The 20,346-nt window shown below is 39.1% G+C and overlaps 1 protein-coding gene across 3 annotated transcripts in view; it reads right to left on the bottom strand.

Moving 5' to 3' along the window:
- The window catches only part of LOC130913862 (multiple C2 and transmembrane domain-containing protein 1), a 266,167-nt gene that overhangs the window by 71,218 nt on the left and 174,603 nt on the right, over window positions 1–20,346 (bottom strand). For all 3 annotated transcript variants that reach the window (XM_057832765.1, XM_057832766.1, XM_057832767.1), the window contains one exon: window positions 1,442–1,498. In XM_057832765.1, coding sequence (XP_057688748.1) covers window positions 1,442–1,498 — 57 coding nt within the window. The remainder of the gene's footprint in view (window positions 1–1,441; window positions 1,499–20,346) is intronic.

Here is a 20,346-nt window from a genome sequence, read left to right as displayed (position 1 = left end):
GCCTAACCGTTACCATTGACATGATAGATATGACAGAAAAATATGAGCATGGGGTGCGCATCTGTGATATAGCTCGGTAAACAATACAGATATAGACGGTCTGACGGTCCTCCTCCGTTCGCCAGTCTTTATAAGTTAAGGTGGCAATTATTATTGTGGTAACATTGCCAAAGAAATCGCCAGCTTCGTCAGGTTTCTAATCCTTTATTCCATCAACTTGTGCCTAGTGTCCCCCGCAGGAAGTGAACAATGTGAAAGTGAAACTAAAAAGGCTCACTCTATCAAGTCAGCCATGCAATGCGTTCAGGTACACCACGCAAAGACATTCGCACATTTTAATCCGGATTGTTACATTTTTACAGGTATTTTTATTATTGCTATTATTATATTATTATTCCGATTTTTGTTCATAATGTATTTTTTTTGCTTTGTAATTGATATTTGCAATTGTAACATCAATAATTATTGAGAATTTAGTGTAGGTTTTGGGGCTGTGGAACAAATTAATGGAATTATAGTGTACGTACGACCATTTCGACTTACAAAAAAGGTCCTGGAACGAATTAACTTCGTATGTAGAGGTACCACTGTATTATTACAAATTAAAAAATGAAAGGAAGAAAAAGATTATTTGCTTTCAAGAGTCTCAAAAAAGAGGATTCAGCCGAAACGATTAATCGACTATTAAAATATTAATTTGGTAATCGATCAATCGATTCATCGTAGCAGCCCTAATTGGCATATGGAATGGCCCTCCAACCAGGGTGAGTTTGACACCCTTGCTTTAAGGCATCAAATTCCCAGCTTTTGCTCTACGTCAGGCTTAGATGTCCCAATTTTACAATTTCTTTTCACACTGTGGCATCAGATTGAAAAGTATCTGCAGCACAACATGATAGATAGAATCACAGCTGCTACAGCATTTCAATTTCCAATTACCAAGTACTGTAATCTATCTAGTGGCATTTGTTTCAGTAGCTGTTCCTGCAGTGTAAACGAGCAGAGGCAGTAAAGCAGCCACCTGTTGTTACCTGATAGTGTCTGGACAAGCCCAGATGCTGTTTTATTGCGACATAAAGGGCCAGTGAATGGACCTAAATAGCCAGCTAAGCACTTTATAGGAGTCCGTGTTCTCAGGAAACAGAGCTGAAGCATGACGGTTGTAATGCAATTCTGCCGAAAATGAGAGTGGGATGGTGGATCAAACTTGACTGAAACGCGAGCGTGTTTGACTAAGAGGTGAGAAAAGCACTGTCAAAAAGGTTAAAAAGGCCGTATGATGTTTGTACACATGTTTGTGCCCCAAGCAAAGGAGGTGGAGAAGACACAAGCATTTACATCTTTCTGGGTTTCCTGACAAGGCAACCTGAACCGACCCTGAGGCGGCTTGTGTACTTTTGTGTGTGTTTACACAAGTGTATTCCTGTTAGGAAATAATTACCCTGTCATCTTTGTCAAAATCCTCATCTTCGTCCTCCATCAGATCCTCCATTGCTTGCTGTGAAGAAAAAAAAAAACACAATTACATTGTGGAAATGGATAAACATTACACAGTACTGCTAGTACAGCGGTTTATGAGTGTGTTTGGCTGCCACTGACGGCGATAGACGTTGAACTGGATGAGGTTGGCAGTGAATGAACAAACTGATTCGACGTCTATTGCGGTCAACAGTGTTGTTAATTATGGCGTTAGAGTATAACGGCGTTATTTTTGTCAGTAGTAATCTAAATACAGTGGTACCTCTACATAAGAAGTAGGGCTGCAGCTATCGAATATTTTAGTAATCGAGTAATGGACTGAAAATTCTATCGATTAATCGAGTAATCGGATAAAACATATATATACATTTTTTTTTTTTTTTTAGGTAAAGAGCAATTATAAATATACATCAGAAAACGAGATATTTCATCTAATACAGAACCATTTTCAGTCAATTAATGTCTATATTTTCGATGTAAATTGTTGAAAACAGCCAACAATTGCATCTCAGATGTACTCTCGGATCATAGAAGCACTGCCTCGCATTGAACTCCTCGAGCTGAGACCGATGGCTGGAACCCTGGTGGCCATTATTCTTGCTTCATCATGCTTTTATACCATTGGCGTAATCACCTGTCACTCAAACATCTCGGAAGTAGCAGCAAAGTTGGATCTTTGTGTCAAAATAATTCAATCATAACTTTTTCTACTTAAAAAGAAAAGTGCGTTCAAAACTTTTAGTACTTTAAATAAAAAATGAGTTCAAATCTTTTTGCTCTCCACAAAAAGTGACACTTCAATAAATTTTTTTTTTTTTAAATAGGGCAATTTTATTTTTGCCAATGATTTGTTCTTTAATTGAAATTTTTTTTTTTTTTTTTTTTTTTTGATTGAAGCAACTTTTTCTGGGATTGAATGATTTAGACACAAATCTCCTACCCATATTATGGCCCAAACAAAAAAGGAATGCTTCAATCAAAGAAAACAGTTTAGATGAAAAATGAAGTGTTCAAATACACATTTCTGAGCCTCAAAAATATTTTTTCTCATTCGAAAACTTTTTTTTTTTCCAATGACTGAACATTTTTTATTTTTGATTGAAGTGATTTTTCTTTTGAATTTTTTTTTTTTTTTTGAAGCAACTTATTTTTGATTAAATAATAAAGACACAAATGTCCTGGCCAAAATGTGGCCCAAATGCAAAACTAAATTACTTCAATCAAATAAAAGTAGTTTTCAAATGCATTGTTTTAGTTTCAATTTTATTTTTGCATTCAAAAACTTTTTTTTTTTTTTAAATTGAAGTGACTTTTTTTAATTGAAAATATATATTTTGATTGAAGCAACTTTTTTTTGATTGAATAATAAAGACACAAATCTACCTCCATAGAAACCTAGCTCTCCGCAGAGCTAATGTTACATGAGCGAGTGACAGCAAGTGACATCTTATTTATTAGCGCTGACAAGTCTACTGCTTTAAGATGGCAGCTATTTACTAATGCCGCCCAGTCTGTCATTTTGCATCTAGTTCTACATCGATGTTATATCTATGAGTAGCATCATGCGGGCGTAGTTTTTAGCAACGTCGGAGTAGTTTGTAGCGGCTGTCAGCTGCAGTAAGGTTTATATATATATATATATATATATATATATATATATTTTTTTTTTTTTTTTTTTTAATTGTTTCTTCCCATACGCATGTGACGTCAGCGCGTTGTCCCGCATTAAAAGTAGACCGGGCAAAACGTGATGCTTAGAGCTGGCAAAATTAAACGATTCCTCGAGGTAAATAAAATTACTCGGACCAGTTTTTAAACTCGAGTTACTCGAGTTGCTTGAGTATTCGTTTCAGCTCTAATACGAAGTCAATTCGTTCCAGTACCTTGTTTGTAAGTCGAAATGGTCATAAGTCGTGCAGGATTTTCCCATAAGAATACATTGTACAGTAATTCCATTAATTCGTTCCACAGCCCAGAAACCTTCACTAAATCCTTAATAAATACTGCTGTTGCTATTGAAAATAGCAATTATAAAGAGCAAAACAAATAAATTATGAATAAAAATCTGAATAATAATAAGAATATAATAATATTAATAATAATAATACCTGTAATAATGTAACGAATCGGGTTCTAATGTGGCAGACTTTTTTGCTGTACCTGAACGCACCGCGGGGCTGACGTGACAGTGAGCGAGAGCGCGGTTCTATTTTACTTTCTGTTTTGATGCTGGCATTGACAGCAGGGACGTGTTGTGTTGCACAAGTTGAGGCAATAAATGATTAGAAACCTGACGAAGCTGGCGATTTCTTTGGCCATGTTAGCACGATAAGAATTGTCACCTTAACTTATAAAGACTGGCGAACTGAGGAGGACCGCCGGCAGAGATCGACATTCTATGGCCCTATTGTCGACCCAGTTCATGGATGCACACACCACTCTCGGGCAACTTCTTATTTTTTTTAAAAATTTTTATAAATACAGTTCAGGTGGGTACAAATGGTTGAAAATAATGAACTAACGCCTGTCAACTATGCATTATCATCACCAAGTCAGCATTGTCCGTGTAGATCCTACAATATAATAAATAATAATTTGTATTTGTTTGGTATTACAGAAAAAAAAGTCACTTGCCCTAAACTTTTCTTGACTGACGTATCCATGAACCTTGTGTTGTTGTTTTTTTTAAATTTTATTTTATTTATTTTTTTAATCAAAATAACTAGAGCAAAGATAGAAGAATGAAAAGATCTCACCTCACCTGCATATTGAAAAATATAAATTAGAGGTGCAACGGTACACACAAGTCACAGTTCAGTACATACCTCGGTAACGGGGTCACAGTTCAGTGCGGGTTCAGTACAACACAAAAAACAAAAAAAGCTTTCTCACAGCATTTGAATGTTTAAGTTTGGATACCCTTACACTGTTGCATGGGTAATATTTTTTTTAAAATGTAAAAATTTTGACCTATGTTTTTTGGGGGGAATGAAAAAGACAGTTAAGTTCAATTCAAACAGTAAATATAGTCATATTTGATGTGAAAGACGTTATAGAATAGATCATGGAATAACGTGTAGAACATGAAATGTAATGTCAGTTCCTTTGCCGAGTAACTAATTACTGTTACATTGAGGTTACTGAGTTACAATCTCAATTACATTTTGGGAGAAGTACTGTAACTTGTAACTAACTAATTAGTTTTTTAAAGTAAGATTAAGAACACTGGCCGTCAATGACACTGAAACATGATCATTCACCGTAAGGCAATTCAAATTCAGTTTTAGAAACATTCTATTGTTGAAATATATTGACACTTGTGGAAATGCACTGGTAGATAATTTCAATGTGCAAAGCGTTTCCATCTATTTATCATTTAATATCACATGGCACAAAAGAGCAACAAGTATTCAGGAGACTGCAGAGTAATGGTGTAACAATACAGTGGGGCAAATGAGTAGTCAACCACTATTTGTGCAAGTTCTCCCACTTGAAAATATTAGAGAGGCCTGTAATTGTCAACATTGGTAAACCTCAACCATGAGACACAATGTGGAAAACAACCCAGAAAATCACATTGTTTGATTTTTAAAGAACTTATTTGCAAATCATGGTGGAAAATAAGTATTTGGTCAATACCAATAGTTCATCTCAATACTTTGTTATGTACCCTTTGTTGGCAATTACGGAGGCCAAACATTTTCTGTAACTCTTCATAAGCTTTTCACACACTGTTGCTGGTATTTTGGCCCATTCCTCCATGCAGATCTCCTCTAGAGCAGTGATGTTTTGGAGCTGTCGTTGGGCAACACGGACTTTCAACTCTCTCCTCACCCCATGGCGTCAAAATGATAACAAGAACGGGGAGAAAAAATCCCATAACCACATGGGGGGACCTAGAGAATGACCTACAGAGAGCTGGGACCACAGTAACAAAGGCTACTATCAGTAACACAAAGCGCCGCCAGGGACTCAAATCCTGCACTACCAGACGTGTCCCCCTGCTGAAGAAAGTACACGTCCGGGCCCGTCTGCGGTTCACTAGAGAGCATTTGGATGATCCAGAAGAGGACTGGGAGAATGTGTTATGGTCAGATGAAACCAAAATAGAACTTTTTGGTCGAAACACAGGTTCTCGTGGTTGGAGGAGAAAGAATACTGAATTGCACCATACCCACTGTGAAGCATGGGGGTGGAAACATCATCCTTTGGGGCTGTTTTTCTGCAAAGGGACCAGGACAACTGATCTGTGTAAAGGAAAGAATGAATGGGACCACGTATCGAGAGATTTTGAATGAATATCTCCTTCCATCAGCAAGGGCATTGAAGATGAGACGTGGCTGGGTCTTTCGGCATGACAATGATCCTAAACACACAGCCAGAGCAACAAAGGAGTGGCTTCGTAAGAAGCATTTCAAGATCCTGGAGTGGCCTAGCCAGTCTCCAGATCTTAACCCCATAAAAAATATGTGGAGGGTGTTGAAAGTCCGTCTTGCCCAACGACAGCCCCAAAACATCATTGATCTAGAGATCTGCATGGAGGAATGGGCCAAAATACCAGCAACAGTGTGTGAAAAGCTTGTGAAGCCTCAGTTATTGCCAACAAAGGGTACATAACAAAGTATTGAGATGATGGTATTGACCAAATACTTATTTTACACCATGATTTGCAAATAAATTCTTTAAAAATCAAACAATGTGATTTTCTGGGTTTTTTCCCCCACATTCCGTCTGTCATTGTTGAGGTTTACCTATGTTGACAATTACAGGCATCTCTAATATTTTTAAGTGGGAGAACTTGCACAATTAGTGGTTGACTAAATACTTATTTGCCCCACTGTAGCCAAAAAGGTTATCGATATGCTCCCACTGAGAATCGATAAAATGTTTTAAAAAGATGTCACTGTTTAAAAAAATAATAAAGGAACCAACAGGTTGCTACCAAAAGTTTTTATAAGAATAGTGTCTACGTTAGTTCACTGTAACCAGCGCATGTCTTGTGGACATTAACAGGTCACTTCATGTTGATTTTGATTCAAATTCCTATTCATTTGGGGGCATTGAGTCACTTCTTTTCAGTAACCCAAAACCAACAGGAAGTGAACTGCAAATCCCCCTAAATTGATAGGAAGTGACCTGTAAATGCCCCAAAAATGAACTCATTGCCTTGCATTGGCTGCCGCTGATGGCCATAGATGCCCAATCCATTTGAAGTGTGAGGGATGGCAGGCGAATGAACCAATTGCTGACCCCTCTCAAATTCAAGTTCAAATGGAGTTGGTCAGTCAATCAGTCAAAATGGATTGGACGTCTATCACCGTCAAAGTGAGTTTTTAATGCAACTAACACATTCATATACTAACTACCACAACGCAATGTCTGAATAATATACCTATACCTGCTAGTGAATGAGTTAACATCCAGTCAACCCCTTCAAAATGGATTGGACGTCTAGTGCCGTCAATGACACCCAAATGAATTCAATATTGACAAACATAACGGCTATCTAAAAGGAAAACATGATTATAATATACCTAGAATGTCATTTATTGTTCATAAAGGTGAACTTTGGATCAGGTAACAACAAAGTATGCTTGGTTACTTTCTGTTCATTTTGAGTGACTTTTTGCATTCATATGGGGACATTTCTAAGTCACTTCCTTTACAATAACCCAAAATTGACAGGTGCACGATATCCATTTTTTGAAACAGATACTGATATCGATAACTTCCTGCTCAAGGCCGATACAGATATGATAACCGATAATATATATACAGTATATATATTTTTTCAATGTATATTCACCTGAGTTTTTGAACACCTGTTAGGGCTGGGCGATATGGCCTTAAGTACGTATCACACTAATAGAGCAGATTTACCTCGATAACGATAAATGACGATAAATTCGCCCAAGCAAACTGTTATATAATTTGAAAATTTGAATCAATGCATGGAATACAAATTAACAATTTCTCGTTAAATGTATTTACCAGCTTTCAATTTAAAAGTTGCACATGCAGTCTAAACATTAAGTATTAAAAAAAAAATCTTGTAAACAATAAGAATTCTTGTGTGAACATTTATAACAGCTTGTATGACTTGAAAAATATCATCACTTGAATTTCATTAAATTCATTCCGCATTGTTATACACTAGATAGTGGCATGCGTTTAGATATTTAGAATAGATACAAATACGACACATCCACCCGCCCCCCAGAAATTATACTTAATTAAAAAATAAAATGTTTCACAAACCTTCCCTTTCTTTTATTCGGCTCAGTTATTTACATCTTATGATTTTAGAAATCCTTACAGTATGCAATAAATAATATTCCTGTTCCCAAGCACTGTGCTTACTGTACTGTAATTTTTACAAAAAATAAGCAATACATAGTTACTCCCCGTCATCTAGGACGAGCCACTTACAAGACGAGCACTGTCGTGTATTACAAATACTGCTTTGAACACATCTTCACAGACAAAAGCAATGACACAGGCTTAAGGAGGTCAACTTTAATTGTGTAAATCACACTTAATGACGACACGATCTCCTGGTTGAAATAGACGACATCCACTTAATTCTATTGAAGATATGTAATGCTGAGGCAATTTGTCAACTTTACTTTTAAAAAGAAACGTGCACTGTTTATCCAGTAGATGGGGCTCTTGCAGTGTGTCAAACAGTGATTCAATTTAGGGCAATTGTCTTAAAAGTGGTTCATTGTTTCAGAAAGCCTCGGTTTTTCCATCCCTATCTGGAACCCGTCAAGAGTTTACTTAATGTCGGGTGAAAGTTTGGCGAAGCTAACTTAAGCCCGACTTCATCTCGTTTACTTGTAGCGTTAGCCGCTAGCGTTAGCAGCTAGCGTTAGCCTACCGGGCTTCTGTTTGATTGGCTTCCTGAAAACCATGTGACTCCAAACGTAAGCGCACTGTCTGCTTTCTTAAAGGGGAATGAACATAGCCGAACAACACAGAGTCAAAGCGGGATGAAAAGACTATATTTTCTTCTTTTATTAAATTACCGAATTTACCGACATGGCCAAAATTACGTCGGTCATCGTGAAGAATTTCAGTAACGGTAAATTTTCGGTTTACCGCCCTGCTCTAACACCTGTAGGTCAAAAATACTAGTGGTTGATTCAGCTTAGATTTGCCTTTGACCAAACCAGAATTTTCATGAAAATGAACATTATTATAATGAACAAAACAAAGAGAGTTACAAAACGTTGCATACTGGGAAAAACAGGAGTGGAAACAAAGGCACAAATCCCAATCAGACACTGTGCCAAAAATATTATTAATAGGGCCGATAATATATTATGTTATCGGATTTATTGGGATGACGTCATAATTCATATTATCGGACCGATAATTATCGTGCACCTCTACTTACAATGCCCCAAAAGAAAAAGGAAGTGACCGAAAATCCACAGGAAATGACGTGCAATGCCCCCAAAATGAACTCACTGCCTGGCATTGGGTGCCACCGACGGCCATAGACGTCCAATCCATTTGAAGTGGGATGGATGGCAGTGAATGAACGAACGTTCATCCGCTTTCAACACTCCCATTTCAAATGGATTGGATGTCTACTTATGATAAATTCACTGAAATTCACAGCAGAGCAATGAAAAGAGCCACATGATTGGACGTCTATCATCGCCAATGGCATGGAAAGTGCATCAATATCTACTCAGTAAATGGAACAAATAAGCAAGTGGCATCTTAAGGAAAACATATTGCTCCATTTCTGGTCCGACCCCGCTGCCAATCATTCATACCCCGCATCTAAAACTCCAAGGTTGTGTAATTGCCCCCAATTTAGTAAACAACAACCACATGAGCTGCCACCCCCTCGGGCCTCATTGTGTTGCCGCGTCGAGTGTCGGAAAACCCATCAAACCTTTCTTGACTGGCCTCGTCGCCCCCACATCGCTGCTCGGAAAAATCCAAAAATCATGACTTAAAGCGACAATAGCTTTTGTCCTTTTTGTTTTTCATTGAAGTAAGTGAACAAACTATGTGGCAGCTGACATAAGCCTCTTATGTAAATGCAGCTTCCCACACAAACAAAAGCGGAGTTCAGAACAGCAGCGGGTAGAGTCAATAGTGCGCCGTGTTCTTGCGTACGTGCTCTATCAATAACTCCCAGTCAGCGGGGCAAAGTGTATGAATGGCACTCCTTATTGAAACTGTATAGCGGCGGGTAATTCCCACTTCATACACACACACAAAAAATCATTACTACGTTACATAAATGCCAACGAGCGGAGTCGTGTTCTCAGCCGAACAAAATTCGTACAAGAGTTATTGTAATACGAAAGCCTTCTGGCTCTTCCAACAAATGAGCTATAAGTGTTTATAAAGTCATCACGGTTTCACCCGAATCCTTTCATGCATGCCAAAATACAAACAGAATGGATTCCTCCACACAGAGGCTTTAGAGGGGCACGCCTGGCACACACTCCAAACTTTAAACAAAGGGAATGAGCATGAGCGAGCTGGAGAAGCATGACCTAGTGAGACAGAGAGAAGGATAGAGCCGTTTGTCTCCTTCTGCTCTCGCTTCTCCGTCGCCTCTGGTTACACGGAGATGTCATGTTTCCCGCGACGAGACGCTGTAAAATTGATAAATAAAAAAGCCACCGAACGTGTCATCTGCCCTGAAGATTGCCAAGGCTAAACCGCTTCACTAAAAGGAAATAGAAATTACCTCTGAATTCCAAACTTGTATGCTATATGATATGATTTGACTGCTTATCCACGCCATTATCATGTTGTTTCAATTACTATCATTACAAAAAGCCGTCGACGGGATCGCGGAGAGCCAATGTTCCCTGCAGAGTCGCTCTGGTGAATTCAATATAGACAGAGGTGGAGATTAACATATTCAAACCTTTTCAAATGATACAGGGATGATGCAGGAAGCTCTCACAGATTACACCGTACCCCATAAAATCATACAAACATAGTGATAATATAGAGCGTACACAAACAATATGAGCAATGACATTGAGACATTTTAAACAGGCGTAGTAAGGCTGAACGATTTTGAAAAAGACTGTCATTGCGACTATTTGGGTATTTACAATATGTTGTAACATTGATGTTTTCGTCAGTGATGACGTTAACGGAATTATTTCGTTGACGACCAATTTGTTTATGACATTGACGGGAGGATAACGAGGTAAAAGCATGTCTTGGGAGACTAAAACATAATGGGACGATTTCCAGTTTTTGTCTCACGAGACAAGAACGAAATGAAAATGTGCTATAGTTTCCGTCATATGTTCACAATGTGTGACATTTTCTCATTGCATGTATCAGCCTGCATCGTAGCAGTGTTTGGTTGTGTGTGTCACTCATATGACGTGCTGTGCCGCCCCTTTCCACCACCACCACTCACTGGTGTCCTCTCCAGGCTCTAGGCTTGCTTGGTTTGAAACACATGGTAAGATTTGCTTTCTTATCTTGCTAAGAGAGAATATGAAATGTTGCTTTAGCCTTTAAAGGTCTGCCCTGAGTGATCACCCCACATTAAATATAACTCGTAACATTAGCATAGTATTCACATTAGTATTAGCATCAACTTTAGCCTGGTAAGCGTCCTCTTAAATTTTTTTTTTTTTTTTTTAACATACACAGTTCGTGGCATCCAAGTGGGTTTTATTAACCCTTGAGAGTCGAAGGACGCGCCGGCGCGTCCTCAGCGCCCATCATCTTTGAAGCGCCCTCACGTTTTAATTACATCACCCACATGCCGCTGGTTGGTCTCGTTTTAAAGTGCGGAAGTTGTGGTTTACTCTCGTCATTATTTGAAGTCAATCGACCAACTAAAACGTGAGATATTGTCATTTGAGTTTTATAGTTTTATTGTCCTCTCAAAAAAACATTAAAATGCTGCATGGATCATTTGTTTATGTCTATATTTCCATCATTTCTTGTCCTTTTTCAAAACGGAAGCTCCATGAAAAAAACACAAACGAACCCTTTCGAAGTCACAGTTGAAGCACAAAATGCATTTTTTGTAATAAATATAACTGCCATGCGAGGTTCCACCGAACGAGAGGGAGGAGTGTTCTGAAGCAGCGAGATGGCGAGCAACGGCCGTTTGATTCGAGCGAGCGACTTTGTGTGACTTTGAGAATGAACGGAAAACTAAATTTAGCGCAAGCAATTGTGCTTTTTGATCAACTTGAGGAAGAGGATGGTCCAAATTCGTCATCATCGTCTTCTTCGGAAGAGTCCGTGAGTGAAGATAGTGACGGATTTGAACACGTGGGTGACGCCATCGACGAGCAGAGGTAAGCCAACTCACTTTTTTTTTTTTTTAAATGCTGAAAACGTTTTTTTTGAAAGTTTCTTTTGATATTGCAAGACAAAGTTAATTTTGATGCAATATAAGTGTGTGTTTGTGTATATAGTAATAAAATGTGCATATCAGATCAAAGTCGTACACATATTCAGCTATGGTATTCTATTCGAGGCCTCAACTAAGCCAAAGCAGCAATGCACAATCCATGTGCCAGTCACCATCTGTGACGGGGCAAAAGGGAGAAGCAAATCAACTCAAGGCCGGAGGAAATGCCAGCAGTGCGCAAAGGGTGGAAAGAGGACCGACACCCCATGGAAGTGTGGGCTGTGGGATGTAGCCCTGTGTCTAATTCCAGGACGAAACTGCTTTTCGGAGTGGCATGCCTGAAAAAAAATTAACTTGTTTATTGTAAATATTTTTGAAAATACTTTTTTTTCCAATGTCATATATATATTTTTTTTCCCACAATCAGTCTTCTCAATTTGTGTATATAAACGTGTGTTCAAGAAGCTTGATTGTGTGTACATAGTTTCATCAGGTGATGGGCCGCAATACCTAAACTCATAAAGAGATGGCCTCTAAACACTTTTTGTGTTAGATGGTATATATTTTTTCATTGTTCTTCACTGTTTGGTCTGCTGTATATAACCTGTTTTGACTAGAGCATGTATAAAGGCAAAAAACGCCTATGGCTATACCTGTTGTTTATGTTGAATTGTCAAATATAAGACTATTTATTCTAAATTTTTTTGGTTGAATGTTCATCCTAACATGTTGAATAAATATTATAAAGTTTCAAAACGGTTCGTTACGCATGTTTGGTTGTCAACTGGACATCAATATTAAAAATTTTGACAAAATGATTTTGGAATTTTTGGTCTTTTTGGGCCCAAAATGATGATTTATAATTGGTCAGTGAAGGAAACAACAGTTTGGACATGAAGTTCAAGGTGTCACAAAAAAAAGGACCAAACCAGGCCATCGTAAACAATTCTTTCTTTGAAATATAAAGGCAACTTCAAAGGCATGCAAAATCAGACAAAATAGGCCCAGACCTTAAAGGGTTAATTAAAAATACTGTACGGTTTTCCTGTTGAGTGTGTATTATCGTCACGAAATTGATATTGTTCTTGTACTGTAGATGTGCTCGTCTGTCAATGTTCATTCGAAATAGAATTTTTTTGGGGACAAAAACATTTTGAGTAATAGTCGACTAAAATTAGACGAAATTTCGTTAACAAAATGTAGACGAGGACTAACACATTTTGGAAATGACCAAAATATGACGAGGGCGAGTAATTTTCGTCCAAAAGACCAAGACGAAAATTAAAAGGGCTGCCAAAAACAGCACTGTATTACAATATATACAAACAACAGATGACTTGAATAGCACACTCTCTTGTATGACAATTTACAGTTTGAATGGGAATTTGTTAACTTGAAAGCTGTTATATGAATGCGTGTGTGTGGTTTCTTTGTAAAAAAATGAGACAGCTTTACCGTATTTTTCGGACTATAAGTCGCACTATTTTTTCATAGTTTGGCTGGGGGTGCGACTTATACTCTGGAGCGACTTATGTGTGAAATTATTAACACAATATTATATCATTTCACATGTTATTTTGGTGTTTTGGAGTGACACTGATGGTTTGGTAAACTTGTTACCACGTTCTTTATGCTATGGTTATCTGAATAACTCTTAATAGCCGAGTTACGTTAACATACAGGCCACGTTCACATTTCGTTGTTCATGCATCATGTAACATTATCATACTGTACACTTATTCAGCATGTTGTTCTCTATTGTATTTTTATTTTAAATTGCCTTTCAAGATGACGTAAAAAATGCGACTCATACTCCGGTGCGACTTATATATGTTTTTTTCCTCTTTGTTGGGCATTTTATGGCTGGTGCGACTTATACTAAGGTGCGACTTATAGTCCGAAAAATACAGCACTATCTCACAATAACTCAAGTGCTAATATGCTTCACTAAAACACAATACAAACAGCCACTGAGGATACTGATTAGCATAATCGCTATCTACCTTAGTGCTCTGAGCTAAGTAGTACAGTCTCACCAATTCAGAATACAAACAATCGGCTTCATTTAGTCACCTCTGACAGAGACACACTGGATCTAACAACACACACGACTCAAAACAATCCAACTCTCGCGTAAATATTAATGATTAAGCAATTAAAGCTGAGTGTAGCAGTGGTCTTTCTCTCTCGCTTGCTATAATCACTGGTGCGCTCGAAGCCTTATATTACACACTAACAAGTCCCCGAACGGGAGTGCTCATAGCTGCAGGCAAAAATCGATTATGAAACTCATTGGCAATTATTCTATTAATCGATTTTAATCGATTTAATTGATTAGTTGTTGCCACTTTATATATACATTGGTCGAGCAATATCGAAATTGATACAAGCGCAAAATATCGATAAACATCATTGCAGTATGGTCAAAAGAATGGTTGACTTTCTTTTGTCGAAAATGTTTCAGCATCGAAATTGTTTTGTGTTTTTTATCGTTTAAGGTGGAGTTTAATGGATGATTTACTTTATATCGAATAAAATTGAAGGCCCCTTGAGTCAAATCAAATTGTTCAAGACGTTGTGATACCAGCAAAACTTGTATAGGTCTCCGAAGGAACGATATAGTATGGAATTGTCATGAAATCGGTGATCCAAACCTATAATCCACTGGTCCCCAACCACCGAGCCACTTAGTAATGGCCCCCCCAGTCCGGTGAGAACCCGCCCAATCTGTCAACACGGCTGACCCTACGCACTCGCTGCAAATGCACTCTTCATTCAACAAATATGGCGACCCGCTGGATGCAACGCCAAGGGTGCCTCATCTGAATGTATGTTATTCGGGCTTTTTCATGAATGTAGTTTTTGGAGGTTTCCCTAGCGTTGGGACATTGAAAAAAGGTTCGCCGAAACTTGTCAGTCCTTTTAAATCTCACTGTCCGCCTTGAAAAACTGATGTCGCGGCTTTTGCACTTGTGTTTCATTTGTCCTTGTGTTGCACTTTGACCCACCCCAAAGAATAAGATCGCGGCAATAAACAATGATGCATTCGCGATTGGGACTTGGACCCCCGCGAGATCAGTCTTTGGCTACGTGCACCACACGGTCCGTGAGCAATATGGAAATAGCGATGACAAAGAGGTTGAGGACCACAGCTATATTTTTATTTGCTTAAAATGAAATGTAACCGACTGATCAAAGTCCTGTGAATCAAATTGAATCATATTGGATTTTGTTATATCGGCAATTGTATCAGGATCTAAAGCAGGGGTGGGCAAACTATTCCACAAAAGGCCGCTGTGGGTGCGGGTTTTTGCTGCAACCCATCAAGAGGACACCTTTTCACCAATCTGGTGTGTTATAAGTGCAATTAGTTGATTGCAGTCAGGTGCTTCTTGTTTCCATTGAAACCTCATTGGTTAAAAGCTCGGTGCTGGATCAGTTGGAACAAAGACCAGGACCCACTGCGGCCCTCGAGGACCGGTTTGCCCACCCCTGATCTAAAGAATCAATATTATACCGTATTGTCACGGAATTGGTGATTTACCCCCCAACGATTCCCTATCTTTATGTTGACATTTATTCATGGAAAACAGAGCCTCTAGTGTCTCTTTTGGGTATACCACTTATTCAGACTTCTTTGCTCACAACCATATGAAAGGAAGAGCAGATTGAAAAATTAAGCGAGAAGTAATAACACTGACCAATGCATTTCCTCTCTAGCTAAAATAAAAGAAGCTCCTAAGTCTGAGCAGGCAGAGTTCCACTATCTGCCAGCCTAACCTTGCCAATGACAGCCGCGGGGGGAATTGATGCCTGGGCAGACATTCCAGAGAACATGAAGATATTCTTTCTCCTTTTTTTCTGCAATGCCGCCATCCCTCCCTCCGCCTCTCCTCTGCTTTTCGTCTTTGATACGTTAGGGGGGGTTTAACCTCTGCAGCTGCCGAGGTTGGTCCGACTCGCTGGCTGGGGGATCTCAAGGCCCTACTTGTTATGCACCGTTCACTAGTGTGTCCGTGTGTGCGTAATGCCGACGCCACACTTTCCGCCAGGCGAGGGAGGGCTGCGAGTGTGATAAGGGGCTGCCGGCTGGGCTCGGCTGACCCGCCCGGGCCCTTCACAAGCTGTCAGAGACACGGCCCTCAGAGGGGGGGCCCCCTTCCATCTGCACTGCCCCAGCCAGGGTTGCCCAGCAGGGAGCTTGATTGGGGTGAGGCCCCTGTACCACTGGGACTAGAAGACGGGGGGTTGGGTGTGAAGGATGCTTCCATATTAATGAATATCTGCCTTTATTATTCCAATGAAGAAAGTCTATGTAAGCCATATTTCCTTATTGCTTATTTGCTGACATGGCCGCTTATCAATGCTGACAACATAATGAGTATTACAAAAGCCCACTCCCAATTGTCAGAATAGTTCAGTTTGATTAGATGTAGTCATATTGTCAAACAGTAATTTCTTTTTCAGCTTATCTACGGTTGTGGTTCTACTGAAAACGGTATAGAATTCACCAAAGATTGTTGTTGTTGTTGTGTACACTAACTTTTAAGTCCTACTCCCCTGTCATTTGGGAACCTATCGTCTTGAAACTTGGTTACTATGTAGCATGGGCCAGTATCTATAGATCTCTGGAGCACAATTAAAAAAAAATTTTTTTTTTCATCAAGGCTGATTGATCAATTGCGGGATTATAGTTAAGTGTTAGTTGAGGGCGACCTTCTCTAGGATAGGAATGTGTCAGTAGAGGACATGCGAGCACAGCACACCTACTTATTGGTACCTGTGTTAACTTTAGGTTACAAGTTGCACGATGCTGCCAGCCCCTCCCAGTGAAAATTGATGTGAAGTCTATGGTCGTCAGTGACACTGTCAGTGACATCATGAAACCTATCCCAGTTCAAATCAATTTAATGCCTATTGTCATCAATGAGAGTGAAAGTGTTAAAAGAAGTATATTTGACTGAAATTATGCTAGAAAAATGTGATGTAGAAAAATATTTCATCATAATTCTAAGATGTATTGGCATTATCTAGCATCTCTACTTGGAGTTGGAGAGAAATACCAGCTATTCCTGTTGTGACTTTGATGGGCCAATTTTACGTTGCCTTTTGGTTGATCTGTCAACAGATAATCACTGCTTCCTCTTTTCTGAAACAAAATTATTCTCAAACATGTCAAAAAGAAAGGACACTAAGTATTAGATGCCCTCAACTGCCCTCCTTTAAAAGCAAAACCGTTTGCTGGTAAAGATATCCTACTATCTGATGCGGTAATCACTCTTTTTGCTGCTTCAAAACAATCGCAAGCACGCTAAACCAAACCATTCCACTTGGTGAAAGTCTTGATGAAACTGTTTTGATATACTTTGTCAATTGCAGAATTGACAAGCGGTGCATACTGGATGTAAAATAGACTGAATAAACACCTTGAAGCCCAGCGATAAAGGAAAAACTCTACAACAAATCGTCAAAACAACATGTAGAAGGAAGGCAAACGCCGGGAGAGAGCAAGACAGTCACAAAGGTTCACGGTGATGAAGGGAGTCAAACAAATGGATGGAAATGAAGAGAAAGCAACACACTGACATGATGAAACAGGAGGCTTGGAGGATTCGGCGGCGGCATTGCAATGCTCCCGGTGCTCCCGTCCCGCTTCAAACTCTTGTCTTTCTGCCTGCCATCCTCTCTGCCAGTTTAGCAGAGTGAAAGCGAGGCAGCCAGATGAGCGTCGGGGTGGCACGGGGGAAATCAGCGGGGCACAGGCGCTTCCAGTTAAAAGTGACATGACCTTTTGATTTTGTCACCTGTCACCAAATGCCACGTCTGAGGAGTGCCTGCCAGCCGCCACCGCTTTTCTCCTCCTCTTCCTCTGTCGCCCCGTCTCTCCCAACGCTTCTTTTCCCGTCTCTCGCTCCCACTCCATCCTCGATTTTCGACATTCATTTACTTTCCAGAGTTGCCGTTTCTAACCGGGGAAGTGGAGGTTTGACTGTCTAGCGGTCTAATAGGCTGTTTCCTCTTCATCGTCTCGACTTTCTTATAATATTTACTTTCTGTACCTGTGTTGTGCCGGGCTCTTAATGAGGGCAGATGTCAAGGCACAGTGTGTTTAAAGACGCTGGGTTTTTCAGAGATGATAGCTCGGGGTGAAAATAGACTAGATAAAAATGGCTATGAAGTCTTGTTCTCGAGTGATACAAAGCTGTACATTATTATTGACTTCCAAATGAGAACTACGCCACTGTCGCACAACTGCTTCACAGTCAAAAAAAGTAAATACTAAAGTTGTGCAAGTACAGATGCACATTTTAGATGCAGATTGTAGTGGGAAAGTTCAAGGTTCAACAGAATTTCTTGTGCACTTTTAAGGGGTGTAAAATCAACATTTTCCATGCAATACGATAACGAGTTTTTCGGACAACAATGCGATAATTGCCAATGTTATAAATTCTGCCACAAATCAATTTGATTCGATCTGATTCAACGACCTTCGTCAATTTAATATGATATGTACAGTGGTATGAAAAAATATCTGAACCTTTTGGAATTTCTCACATTTCTACATAAAATCACCATCAAATGTGATCTGATCGCTGTCAAAATCACACGGATGAAAAAAACTGTCTGCTTTACCTAAAACCACCCAAACATACATATTTTAATAAGGATAGTATGCAAACAATGAAAGAAGGGGGGGAAATAAGTAAGTGAACCATCACATTTAATATTTTGTGGCCCTCCCTTTGGCAGCAATAACTTCAACCAGACGCTTCCTGTAGCTGCAGATCAATCTGGCACATCGATCAGGACTGATCTTGGCCCATTCATTTCTACAAAACTGCTGAAGTTCAGTCAGATTCCTGGGATGTCTGGCATGAATCGCTGTCTTTAGGTCATGCCACAGCATCTCAATGGGTTTAAGTCTGGACTTTGACTTGGCCACTCTAGAACATGTATTTTGTTCTTCTGAAACCATTCTGAAGTTGATTTACTTCTGTGTTTTGGATCATTGTCTTGTTGCAGCATCCTACTTTTTAGCTTCAACTGTCTGACAGACAGTCTCAGGTTTTCATGCAAAACATCCTGATAAACTTTTCATTCATTCATTCATTCTTCCATTAATGATTGCAAGTTGTCCAGGCCCTAAGTAAGCAAAACAGCCCCAAATCATGATGCTCCCTCCACCATGCTTCATGATAGGGATGAGGTGTTGATGTTGGTAAGCTGTTCCATTTTTCCTCGACACATGGCGTTGTGTGTTACTCCCAAACAATCTTACTTTGGTTTCATCAGTCCACAAAATATTTTGCCAAAATGTCTGTGGAGTGTCCAAGTGCCTTTTTGCGAACATTAAACGGGCAACAATGTTTTTTTTTGTTGTTGTTGTTTTTTATTTGTTTTTGTTTTTTGTTTGTTTAAGACAGCAGTGGCTTCCTCCGTGGAGTCCTCCCATGAAGACCATCCTTGGCCATAGTTTTACATATTGTTGATGTGTGCACAGAAATATTGGACTGTGATAGGGATTTCTGTAAGTCTTTAGCAGACACTCTCGGATACTTTTTTTACCTCTCTGAGTATTCTGCGCTGAACTCGTGGCATCATCTTTGGTGGCCGGCCACTCCTTGGGAGAGAAGCAACAGTGCCAAACTCTCTCCATTTGTAGACAACTTCTCTGACTGTCAATTGATGAACATCCAGACTATTAGAGATGTTTTTTTATCCTTTCCCAGCTTTATACAAATCAACAATCCTTGATCGCAGGCCTTCACACAGCCTTTTTTGACCGAGCCATGATGCATATCACACAATGCTTCTCGTTAAGACAATTCTTACCAGGTGTGTGTTTTATTGTGGGCAGGGCAGCTTTAAACCACTCATTAGTTATTGGGCACACACCTGACTTAAATTGTTTGGTAAAAATTAGCAGGCAGAGGTTTCACTTACTTATTTTTCCCCTTCCGTCATTGTTTGCGTGCTATCCTTATTAAAATATGAAAACCTACAAATGTTTGGGTGGTTTTTGTTAAAGTAGACAGTTTTTAACTCTGTGTGATCTTTACAAAGGTCAGATCACATTTGATGGTGATTTTATGAAGAAATGTGAGAAATTCCAAAAGGTTCAGATACTTTTTCATACCACTGTACACGTTTACGTCAAGTTCCATTTCACTTAAAGCAATCAAAAACACAAAGCCATTTAAATGTTTTTGACAATAGTATTGCTAAAAAAAATCTTAGAATTATAATGAAAACCATCCTTTTAACAAAACGGTACAGTACGGGCTAAAAGTTTGGACACACCTTCTTATTCGTGCATTTTCTTTGCTTTCATGACTATTTACATTGTAAATTCTCACTGAAGGTAATAAAACTGTGAATGAACACGTGTTGAATTATGTACTCAACAAAAAAAAAGTTGACGTAACTAAAAACATGTATACTATTCTAGTATCTTTAAAGTAGCCAACCTTTGCTCTGATTACTTTTCTTGCACAATCCTG

This window comes from Corythoichthys intestinalis, chromosome 3 (assembly GCF_030265065.1).
Source record: "Corythoichthys intestinalis isolate RoL2023-P3 chromosome 3, ASM3026506v1, whole genome shotgun sequence".
NCBI classification, from domain to species: Eukaryota; Metazoa; Chordata; class Actinopteri; order Syngnathiformes; family Syngnathidae; genus Corythoichthys; species Corythoichthys intestinalis.
The sequence above is the reverse complement of the archived record's forward strand: the minus strand, read 5'-3'. Positions and strand labels throughout refer to the sequence as shown.